The sequence below is a fragment of the Protopterus annectens genome, chromosome 7.part0 (genome assembly GCF_019279795.1).
Source record: "Protopterus annectens isolate FY-2018-M chromosome 7.part0, PAN1.0, whole genome shotgun sequence".
Lineage (NCBI taxonomy): Eukaryota > Metazoa > Chordata > Ceratodontiformes > Protopteridae > Protopterus > Protopterus annectens.
In genome coordinates, this window is record NC_056739.1 from 721,290,900 (window position 1) to 721,303,762 (window position 12,863).

The 12,863-nt window shown below is 45.0% G+C and overlaps 1 protein-coding gene across 3 annotated transcripts in view; it reads right to left on the reverse strand.

Moving 5' to 3' along the window:
* Positions 1–12,863, reverse strand: part of PPCDC (phosphopantothenoylcysteine decarboxylase) — a 1,155,725-nt gene that overhangs the window by 91,210 nt on the left and 1,051,652 nt on the right. For all 3 annotated transcript variants that reach the window (XM_044077243.1, XM_044077242.1, XM_044077244.1), the window contains one exon: positions 12,039–12,207. In XM_044077243.1, the coding sequence (XP_043933178.1) occupies positions 12,039–12,207 (169 nt within the window). The remainder of the gene's footprint in view (positions 1–12,038; positions 12,208–12,863) is intronic.

A 12,863-nucleotide genomic window follows, 5' to 3' on the forward strand; every position in this document is an offset into this window, starting at 1 on the left:
CCACCCCAGGCGAGAGGCGTCCGTGGTCACTGTGGCGATGGGAGGAGGCATCGAGAATGGGCGTCCCGTGTGGAGGCTCGAGGACTGGAGCCACCACATGAGCGACCTTCTGCAAGCCCTGCTTAGGGGAATGGGATGAGACAGGGTGTTGCGGGACAGGGACCATTGCACCTGGAGGGTCCACTGTAGGACCCTCATATTTAGACGGGCTAAGGGCAGCAGAGAAATTACTGCCGTCATGGATCCTAGAGCCCTCAGGACCAAATCCGCCGGTGGGGCTTGGAGTTGGAGGATGGCCTGTACATGCAACTTCAGGTTCTGAAGGCGATCTGGAGTCAGGAAAGCAAGCATTAGTCTAGAATACAATCTAGCCCTTATGAAATCTATTACCTGTGTAGGAGCCAGAGAGGATTTGGCCATGTTGACAGTCAACCCTAGGCGTGGAGCAAGACTGAGGAAATAATCCCTGCATGAACAGAGTAGATGCCTTGTTGGGGCGATGAGGAGCCAGTCGTCCAGGTACTGGAAGACCTGAATTCCCTGGAGTCTCAGGTGGGCCACTATTGCTGCCAAGACTTTGGTGAACACCCTGGGGGCTCAGGTGAGACTGAAGGGGAGGGCCCTGAACTGAAAGTGACTGGCTCCCAGCTGGAAGCGGAGAAAACCCCTGGAGCGTCTGTGCACTAGAATGTGATAGTACGCATCCTTGAGGTCTATCGAGCACATCCAGTCGATCTCCCATAACAGAGGGAGAATAGATTGCAGCGTGACCATCCGGAACTTTTCTTTGGGGACTGCCAGGTTCAAGAGAGAGAGGTCGAGGATGGGCCTCAAGTCCCCCGTCTTTTTTGGCACCAGAAAGAACCTGGAGTAAAACCCTGATCCAGGCTAGGAATTTCTGTAGCAGCCGCCTCCCTCTGACTGGGTGGCACGTCGGGGAGGCTTTTGGTTTTGGGGTTTACAATAAAGGGAATTTGGTAACCTCTGGATATTATTCGAAGCACCCAGCGATCTGTCGTTATGGACTCCCATGTTGCTAGGTGCATCGAAAAACGTTCCCCGACTGCCAACGGAGAGGAGCAGTCGGGCAACCCCTCAGGGGTTCTGCGTGGGTCTCTCAGAGAAGGGTTCTCTGGACCCAAAATTCCTGGGACCCCCTCTGCCTCTAGGGCGGCGTCCTCCCTGTCCTCCTCTGCCACGAGAGGACTGGTTGTCCGGACCAGACTGGGACTGCTGCAATTTCCAGAACCACATCTTCTTCTGACCATTTATGTTCTTGGAAAAGGACCTCTGGGGAGCAGAGAAGCAGACTCCGACGGCAAACAGTGTCTTCCCGTCTTTCTCGCTCTGGACTAAAGTGTCGCGAACGGTTTTGCCGAACAGTGCAGAACCATCAAAGGGGGCATTCGCGAATGACGCCTTAAAGGGTTCCGAGAAGTCACAATGTCGGAGCCAGGCTTGTCGCCTCATGACCAGGCCGACTCTGCCAGCTCTATGGGTTCCCTCAGTGGCGTGAGACAAGAGCTGCATAGCGGTGTTAGAAATGGAACGTAGAGTAGACATTCGGGAGGAGTACAGTTGTTTGTCCCCTTCCGACATGGACTCTGGGGGGGAAGCAGCGTATTCTTTTATTAGATCTCGCTGCATCCGGATGACGTGTGCCATAAAGTTCAGCGCCCTCAACGAGAAGGTTGCTGAACTGAAGGCCCGCTTCCCAAGGTGGTCCATCGCATGAGACTCCTTGCTCGGTGGATGGACCGCGGAGCTCTCCTGAGCCAACTCTCTCCTGGTGGCCGCCGCCACCAACATGGCATCCACGGGGGGACCTCTGCTCCAATGGGTTCTCTCTGCGGGGGCACTCAAGATCCTATCTGGGCACTTGGGGACTGGCTCTACAGTGTCCGGGTCCTTCCAAGCCCTGGTGGAAATAAGGTCCACCAGGGGGTCGGGGGGAGGGGACACCCAAGAGGTAGATGGCCCTGCCTCGAACACCTCTAGGAATACGGACTCGTCGGAGGAAGCCTTGGGGGCAGACCACCCCCCCTAATCCTAAGCATTTCCATGATGTCTCCAAAGGAGACATCCTCGGGGGGTGATCTTGGGGAGTCTTCCCCTTCATCTAAGTCAGTAGCTTCCGTAAGGGACTCGGGGGAGTCCACGTGCCTCCTCTTACACTTAGCCTTGTGAGGAACCTCCTCGGGAGGGCTGTCCGAGGAAGCCTCACCTGCAATGTCATGTTCCGAAGGAACACCCAGAGGCGTTGAGGCAGGCTGCCTCAAAGGCCGGGTGATGGGAGCCTGAACCAGCTGAGAGGGAGTGCAGGGGGGAGCCGAAGCCAGGACCGGAGGCCCGGATGCACTCAACAGTGCCCTCTCCACCGCAGCGAAAGCCGAGGGGGAACCGCTCTCGATCGGATCCAAAAACCAACTCTCACTAGGATCCGAAGCGGGGATCGGACACGGGGCCGAGACCATCGGATCCGAAGGACCCGTGTGCTCCGACCGGGATGGAGCTGAAGGCACACTGAATCCCTCGGATCCGAAGCTGGGTTCTTGGCTCCAAGAGGTCAGAGCCGACAAGCTCGAGGGACCAGTCGGAGCCGAAGTGCCCAGCACTGTCGGCTCCGACCCGCCCTCCAGATCCAACGCGGCTCGGCTCTGAACGCTCCGAACCCAGAAAACGGGTAGGAGAAGGAGCGATTGGAGCAAAAAATGGGGTCGAACTCCCCCCCGGAGGGGGGGGGGCAAGAGCACTCCCATCTGCAGCTGGGCCTGGATGAACCTCCTCATCATCCGGTCCATGTCTGCATCTGACATACTAAAAGTGGACCTCGAAGAGGCCACCGAGGCAGGCCTGTAGTGCCGCCTCGATGACCTCGACGGGGACAGGGTAAACTCCTCCTCGGGTCCCGGTGAGAAGCAAGGGGACCGGAGCAGAGGAGGAGGCAACCCAGAAGCTCTGGAGGGAGAAGCCTGTTTGGCGGGCGGGGCCGAGGAGGAGTCCTCGGCCCGCCGCTTATAGTGCTTCGCTCTCCGCTTGGCTTTTCTGGCCTCCCTATCCTCTGGAGCCAAAGCGGGAGGTTGAGTCCCAACCGGAGGAAAGGAGGCAGGAGTGGCCACCACCGAAGGCTGGGTAGCGGCCACAGAAGCACCTGAGGTCGGAGCCGGATCTGGGGGCAAAAGGCCCACCAGAATCAGCTTCGACCTCCGGTCCTTAAGTGCCCTGGGGTTGAACGCCGCGCAGATCGCGCATCCAGAAGAGAGGTGTTCAACCCCAAGGCATCTAACGCACCGAGTGTGGCCATCCGCCGGTGAAAGCTTATGGCCACACTCGGTGCACTTCAAAAAAGTGGCTTTAGGGGCCTCCGACATTATAAAATAAAGGAAACACACTCACTAGGCCCCTACACACACCACACACACACTACGACCAGCGAGGGCAGGGAGGAGAAGGACCACAAATTAAATTAAATTAAATTTAACAGAGGTAAAAAAGGGCTAAAGGGAATGCCTAAACAATCGCTCACACTCACACAAAGAGAAAGGAAGAAAAATTGAAAATTGTTTTTTTTTCACAAAGTTCGACTATACCAGGAGCTCAGGAACCTAGCTTGTAACTTGAAGCGTGACAAACTAGATCTGAGGTCAGTCAAGGTTGGCAGGGGATTATGGGTAAACGGAGGAGCTAGGAGCTCAGATCTATGCTGTGGTAGAAGTTGCCGGCTCGGATCCGTATCCCAAAGGTTGCTGACAAATGAAGTGCCTACTTCAGATAAGGCCGTTAAAGCAAACAATATAACGGCAAAAAACGGGCACAAGTGAAGCAAAGAGATTGAAACAGCAATAAAACATAAGTATTTATGAAGAAAATAAATGAAACCAAACTCACTTAAATCAAATACCAACAACTATATAAATACTAATGCTTGATAGCTTGCACTCCAGGTCAGTTTGCAATGGTGGCAAATGAGATATGAGCTCTAGAGTTCAAGGATCCTATGATCTGGAAGAAGCAGTCAAGACAAATCCAAGTATCAGATCTGAACCCAACAACTGATGAATGAATGAAAAGATCATCATATCAACCACTTATCCTTCTACATCCGAATATTGAAATTACAACCAAAGTACCAGTATTGTATAAAACCACAGTTGCCACTTGTCTTCCTTTTTGCAAGATAGCGCCCATGTGGGCAGCTGCATTATGTAAAAAAAAAAAAAAAAAAAAAAATAGTAAATGTGCTAAGATATTAGATCAAATTTTCCCCTGAAGATTCCTGTTGTGGTTGCATAAAACTTGCACCTTTGTACGTGAAACACCTTAACACAGGAAAGATCAGAAACTGATGTTCTACAATACTGTGCTTTCATTTACACACACACATATATATATATATATATATATATATACATATATATATATATATACACACACACACACATACATAAATATATACATATATATATATATATATATATATAAAAAAATATATATATATATATAAATATATACATATGTATATATATATATATATATATATATATATGTATATGTATACATATATATATATATATATATATATATATGTATATTATATATATATATATATATATATATATATATATATATATATATATATATGTATATGCATATACATGAAACACCTTAACACAGGAAAGATCAGAAACTGATGTTCTACAATACTGTGCTTTCATTTAGGTAAAAAAAAAAGTGAAGTCTAGTCCTTTGCACTGCTTGTGGGTATCTTGTCCAGCAAAAAACATACATATCCGTAAAGAAAGTCCCACATTAGGCACTTGATAAATGGGCAACCCTATAGAAAACCCATACTTTTCCAGAAAACAGTTATAATAAAGTACAGTTTTGTACCTACCATAAATGTAGATGTTCGAGGATTCCATTGCTGCAGTCCTTACTATTGGGTATAGTCCGCGTCCAGTCGGCCCAAATACCAGAGTATAAGGCTGACGTCGGTCAGGGCGCATTAGACTGACGTCAGTACGTCAGGGTACTAATGCGCATGACCGACGTCATATCCTCAGTCTTTTCTTGCCCCAGATGTCAGAAGACCCTAAAAAGATAAGTCCCAAAATACCTGCACCAAAAACATGTACAATATATACAAGAATATATACAAAAATATAAGCATGTAAACTCACCTACACAACCACCCCTAAACACAGAGGGGAAGGAGGGAGGGTAAATTGGACTGCAGCAATGGAATCCTCGAACATCTACATTTATGGTAGGTACAAAACTGTACTATGTTCTTCGTCTTCCATTGCTGCAGTCCTTACTATTGGGTAGAATCCCAAAGCAGAGGTAAGGGAGGCTGGCAAATCATAAAGAAGTAGGAGCTGACAACATGCCTTGCAAAACAGCTGTGGCAAAACCAGCCCTAGACTTAGAGTAGATAGGAAGGTGATAATGCTTAGAGAAAGTATGCACTGAACTCCAAGTAGCTGCTTCCAAAATATCCTTAGTTGCCACCCCTTAGAAATGCTGTTGAAGTGGCAGTAGCCCTAGTGGAATGAGGCCTAATCCCAGCTGGAATCTCCTTGCCATGATGGGAATAACAAAATGCAATGCAAAAAGCCAATCCACCTAGAAATAGTTTGTTTTGACACAGGCTTGGGCTGTGAACTCAAAGCAAAAGAAACAAACAACTGCTGAGACTGCCTAAAATCCTTAGTCCTGCTTAAATAATAACGCAATTGCCTGTGTACATCTAAAGTGTGCAAAATCTTTTCCCCTTTATTTTGAGGGTCTGCATAAAACGAGGCAAATGAATAGTTTGGTTTAAAGCCACACTAGAAACCACCTTAGGCATAAAGGAAGGATTAGTGCGTAATGATACCCTATCCTTATGGAAAATCAAAAGGGCTCTACTGCCATAAGGGCCTGCAACTCAGACACCCTTCTTGCAGAAGTAATAGCCAACAGAAAAACAGTCTTCCATGACAAGTATTTCAATTCAGCAGTAGCTGCAGGCTCAAAGGTTGTAGAGTAAGTTTTTCCAACACAAAATTGAGATCCCAAGCAGGAGTAGGAGCTCACGTGGGGTCTTATATTCTTTGCCCCTCTAAGAAACTGCTTGAACAAAGGATGCGAAAACAAAGGTGGGTCACAATCATAGTGAGCTGAAATTGCTGCAGCATGAATCTTAATGGAAGAGAAGGACAAACCTTTGTCCAATAACTCAGTAAGATATTGAAGAGCCACACTCAAATTAGGCTCAGAAATCTCCAAATTCTTTGCTGTACTCCAAAATAAAAATCTCTTCCATTGTTCTGCGTACACTCTCCTTGTACTAGGTCTTCTAGCTTCCATAATCACATTTAAAACTTGAGGAAGTTGAGACCTGCTGTGTTTCAACACAGAATATGCCAGGCTGTTAGATGAAGAGAGTGAAGCTTGACATTGAGCAGATGACCGTCCTTCTGAGATAACAGATGAGGAATCAGAGGTAAAGGCCATGGAGGCTTCTTTACCAGACTCCGTAGTAGTGGGTACCAGTGTTGCGAGGCCAATCTGGAGCTATCAAAATCATCCTTGGCCTGTCTTGTCTGACCTTTAATAGTACCTTTGGAAGAAGAGGCAGAGGTGGAAAGGCATACACATGAAGGTTTTTCCAACTGAAAGACAGAGCATCCACTTTCCAAGCTGTGTGATGAAACCCCTTTGTGCAATACTTTGGCAGCTGGTGGTTTAGTGGAGAAGCGAACAGATCTATGTCTGGAGTTCCCCATGACACTGTCAATTTCTGAAATACATGAAGATCCAGTTTCCACTCGTGGGGATCCATGATTTGTCTGCTTAACACATCTGCTAAGGAGTTCTGTGCTCCTGGCAGAAACCTTGCCTGAAGAGTTAGTTGCAAGCTTAGCAGTCTCCCATAAAATCATTGCTTGCCTGCATAGAGGATAAGAATGTGTTCCCCTTGCTTGTTGATGTACCACATGACAGTTGTGTTGTCTGTTAGAATCAACACCTGCCCTGGAAGAAATAACTCCTTGAAAGCCATTAATGCAAATTGGACTGCTAACATCTCCTTCAGGTTGATATGTAGATGCTGTAGTCTGGCAGGCCACTTGTCTTGTATCCACTTTCCATTTAGATGAGCTCCCCAAGCAATGTCCGAGGCATCTGTCGTTAAAATCTGACTTGCCTCTGGGCGGGTCACAGAGAGTCCCTTGTTTAGGTGACATTCCTGAGCCCACCACAAGAATTCTTTTTGAAGGCAAGGTATTATTTGAATGACAGTGTCCAAATCCTGGCAGTGCTGTGTCCATACATTTTTGAGATACCATTGTAGCTTCCTCATATGCAGTTTGGCATTGGGAAGCACCAGAATACAAGATGCCATGAACCCTAATGCTTGAAGGACTGTCCTTGCAGTCAGCACGGACTGATGAGATAGTTGATGGAAGTAAAGTGACAGACTCTTTTGTTTGTCCGGGTTAAAAAGGCCATCTGGGCTGCTGTATTCAGTCTCACACCCAGAAAGCACATGTCTTGAGAGGGTACTAGACTGGACTTTATTTCGTTCACAGAATACCCTAGGCATCTTAGCACTGCTATAACATATTCCAGATGCTGTAGAAGGTCTTCCTTTTCTTGAGCCAGAATCAGGCAGTCGTCCAAGTAAGGATAGATTTGAATTCCTTTAGCCTGAAGTAAGCTATCACTGGAGCCAGAACCTTTGTGAATACTCTGCTCGCAGTAGATAAGCCAAAGGGCAATGCAGAGAACTGATAATGAGAATTTCCAGCTCGAAACCGCAGATACTTCCTGCAACTTAGCCTTATAGGCACATGAAGGTAAGCTTCCTTGAGATCTAAAGTTACCATCCAGTGATCTTTGCCCAGCAGAGGTAAAAGCTGTTGTAACGTCAACATCTTGAACTTGGGAATGTCCAGAAAAGTGTTGAGGAGAGATAAATCCAAAATTGGTCTCCACGTGTTCCCCTTCTGTGGTACTAGGAACAGGTGAGAATAAAATCCTAGGCCCCTTTCTGATACAGGGACTGGCTGAATGGCCCCCATCTGGAGTAACTGAGAAACTTGCTTGTGAGCCTCCTTTCTTTGTGGAGGAGGAACGTCTGGCATGCCTTTGAAAGGGGGCATTGTATGGAAATAAAACCTGTAACCGTGGTGAATGATATCCAACACCCATTTGTCTTGAGTAATGAAATCCCAATTTTCTTTGAAAAGAGACAGTCTTCCTCCCAAAGGAGCTGCCAGACGAGAATCTACTGGCAGCTGAAAAGACAGGTCATTGGGTCTGTTTACGAAAGGACTGACCCCTACCCTCACCAGAAGTCTGAGCAGGTGAACTCCCTGTTCTAGGCCTAAAAGAACCTTGAGCCCTGCCCCTACCACGTCTAGACCTACCCCTAGACTGGGAATCATAAGCAGGATATGTCCACCCCTTAGCAGGCCAATTTCTACTAAACTTCGGTGGCTGCACCTGCAAAAAATCTTTAACAGTTTGCATAGACTTAGCTTTGTCCTCCATTTTCTTTAAAACTGCTTCCACAGGCGATCCAAACAACACATCAGACTGTAAAGGAGCATCCAAAATCCTTGTTTTAACATGTTCAGCTAAATTCTGATCCTTCAACCAGGCATGCCTGCGAAGAACAGAACCAGTAGCAGCCACCCTCGAGGAGGCCTGTACAGCATCAAAACCACATTGCAAAGAATGCTTACCCACTTGTTCAGACACATGAACCAAATCCAGCAACTCTTTACACTCAATACCTTCCGCCAAAGCATCCACCTTAGATTTTAATTGCGAAATGAGATAATTCTGATATTTTAGCATATGAAACTGACAATTCAATGCTCTCATGGCTAGAGTGGAAGAAGTATACACTTTCTTTCCCCACCTATCCAAAGCCTTTGCCTCTTTATCAGTGGGAACAGGATTTTTAACTACAGAAGCCTTAACACCCTTAGGCCCTTGAGAAATGGTTTCTGGGTCCGCCCTAGGACTCTTAAACAAATACTTATGAGCTTGGGCACCCTATAATACCTATCAGGCTTAACAGGAGCAGGAGGCAAGGAGTCAGGGTTCAGGGAAGCCTCTGCAAAACATCTTCCACCACATTCAACACAGGAGGAATAGCTAAAGGCCTATGCTGGGGTAAAACAAGAATTCCCTAAGCCTTTTCCTGGAATCAGAGTAATCCTGGCCTTCCCATTTAAAGTGCTCCCTCATGGAGTGCAGAGTCTCTGAAAATGAGAAATCCTCAGGAGGAGAAGCTGTAGGAGTGGAATCATCCACATCAGAATCAGAATAAGTAGGATACTCCTGTAAGTCTTCGCAGAAGACTCTGAAGCCTCTGAACAGTGTTCAAAACTATCAAACTCCTGATCCACTCTAGGCCTCATATCAGGCGGGGGCATAGAACCTCTAATCATAGTAATCAAGTCTTCTGCCATTTTAAGCATATGTTTCTTAGGTACAGAGCCTGAAATGCTAGGAGAAGCCCCCACAGAAGCTGAACTTGGCCTACCTCTAAAAGAAGTTTTGGCAACAGAAGGAGAGGCCCTAACTACCTTGGGAAGAGAGGGAAGAACAGTTACCTGAGAAGCCCCCTCAGCCTGGCCTACCTCCTGAGAAGGCACATCCTGTAACAGTAAAGTTTCTGCCTGAGACTCCATGGAAACTCCTGGCAAAACCTCTGGCTCCACTGAGCCCTCTAAAGAACCGACGTCCGGGACTGCCGGTTCATCAACCCTAGGCTTCACTGTTTTGTCCTTGCGCTTCTTGGATGAAGCGGGCCGGAGCATCCGGCGGCATATTATAATTACAACGCTTCCCAAACACTAACCTGGCACAGTCTAGCCTCCTCTTAATAGTGCGTTTGTTAAATCTAGCACAAGAACGGCAACCAACAACGTCGTGCTCAGGCCCTAAACAAGGTATACACAGTGTATGATAATCCCTATGAGGTATCTGCTTCCCACAAGAAATACAGTTATTCACTTTTTCTGACATCCGGTAAAATACTGAGGCAAGAAAAAACCAAAATGTTCCCCAACGGGGTACTTAGCCAACTCTGTTTCGGTCTGAAACTCCGGTTTCGGAAAATCTCAGAACGCCAACCTGCACTCGCAAAACTGCTTCTGCATCGGACCATGCGGCAAAAAAGACTGAGGATATGACGTCGGTCATGCGCATTAGTACCCTGACGTACTGACGTCAGTCTAATGCGCCCTGACCGACGTCAGCCTTATACTCTGGTATTCGGGCCGACTGGACGCGGACTATACCCAATAGTAAGGACTGCAGCAATGGAAGACGAAGAACATCTGACCAGATTGTTAGTATAGATACTTCTGCTGTATGCAAAAGGTATACTCACCCCGGTGTTCTCTAAGGCACTCCAGCCTCCTCCTGTACAGCTGTAAATTCTCTGCAATAACTTCAACAGCTCTAGACAAAGACACAGGTGTGTACTAGATATGTGCGCAGCACTAACTGGCAATTTGCATGTAGGGGTAAGCCAAAGGGTAATTACAATACACAGTGGGTGGATACACTCAAACTTAGCAACCCATCAGCCCAGAAGATGAGGACTGCAACTCTTTTAAGGTCACTACAATGGTGACAACCCTGTTTCCCCCAAATGTAGCACACATTAATGGTTGTCTCAAAGTATTTCAAGCCCTGCTTTGTACGGAGGACCTTCACAAACCTCCTGCAAGAGTTTTTAGCTATATTTGTGGTGTAATAGATGGGGAACATCTTAGATTCTGCCATACACCACCTTTGTGCTTAAAAAGGAACACTGTCTTCTCCCTCAGATGGTATGCTTTAGAAGGTGAGAAATTGCAAGAAAAAAATGGTATTCAGTTTGTGGTCACACCTGTTTTGGGTGTGCCACCTGTCACATAATGGCAGCCAGCTCATTTGTACAATCAGTTGCGGCACAGCCAAATATTTGGAATGTATCACAATATGTGAACATAGCAGCCCAGTATCTGCATATATGCTGGTAGTAAACTAAGCATCACAGTGATTCTACTTCCATTATGTGGTATGTCAATTACTGTTACCTCCCAGGAGCCATAAACTGAAACTTGCATGAGCAGTGCTGCAGTCAGGTACCTAGTAGTTTGCATGAAACTGCGTACACCTTAGCATGGAGTTTGGCCAGTCAGCACGATGCAGAAATTCAACAATTCAGAAACAGTTCTGCATTAAGCCTCCTCTGTATAATTACCAAGCCCAGACACCCATACCTGCATTACGTTATCACACAAAGAAGCCCTGAGCTCTACAGAAGATGTGCAGCAGCAATTCTGGTTTCTGCAACAGGTTTAAATCTCAGCTCCAGCTTCTAACATAATACCTGCTATATCTTTAATGAGGCAAGTTATAACTTTGCCAGCTGCACTTGTGCTGTGTACTTACAGACGATATGGTAATTAACCACATAATAAAGCTGTGACAAGGCAATACATATATATAAATAAATATATATATATATATATATATATATATATATATATATATATATATATAGACACTCATATATATATATATATATACACATAAACACACACACACACATATATATATATATATATATATATATATATATATATATATGTATATATATGTATATATACATTTTTTGTGTCTATAATATATTGATGAAAACATTTATGTGAAGCTTGTAAGACCAATGACCTAGGAAAGATGTTTACTTTCAATGCTAATGTTGCTGAGGTTTAAAAATCTCGATAGGAAAACTATAACAAAAATGTTGAACACTGTAGTGTTTCTATAATAAATACTTAAATGATACGGAAATCCAGGAAGGCTTCTGAAGTATATGCAAGTTAAATCTTAAAGCCATTAGAAATGATTGAATTAGCATCTTAGACAAGCATATAACTCTGCTGTTTTTGTCAAGTTTGCAGGAAAAAAACTTGCATGAAGACAAATGAGTATAAATTACTAATTTAATATGCATTTTTTACTTTATTTTGTTATTAACATACCTTTATCTCCACAAACCAGCTTCTTTGAGATACAAGGGATTTCAATGTAACCAAAACTTTTGAGGATCGCTGTCTGTTTTTCTGTAATTGGATGCTTCCACATGGCTGTGTTCATGGCAGGGCAGAATAGCAATGGTTTTCCCAAATCCCATGCCCGAACTACACAAGTCTGAAATCGGGTTAAAAATAAAAAAACACTTGCATAAGGCTGCTTTTACGAATAAAAAAAAAAAATGTATGTTATACAAGAGACTATGTGTGTGTGTTTGTGCACGTCTGTTGATACAGATATATGTACATATAAATATTTGTGTGTGTGTGTATATATATATATAGATATATATATATATATATATATACATACATATATATGTATGTACACGTATGTGTATGTATGAATAGACACAAAGTCTACAAATAAAATATATAAATAAAAATATAACATAAAACGTGTCTACAAATAAAATATACAGACAGATATAACTGCAGTAGTAACTCCGTGATGTACTGAACAAGCTGCACAAAATATAAAGCATTCTACATTGGAAAAACAACCCTCTCAAAGTTTGTTTGTTTGTGTCTTTCGGCTTTTCCCGGTTAGGGGTCACCACAGTGGAACTCCGGTCCACTAATGATTGGTAGTGGGTTTTTACATACTTACCTGATGGTCATTAAAGTATTGCTACTTAAACACAGAGCAACAGGCACTTTGAGTAATAAGCATAAATCAACAGTACAAAAAATATGACAGAAACCAGACCATTCTGCAAAAATCAAGGACCGATGAAAAGCCACTCTAGTACTTGTGTCGACCTTGGATGTGGG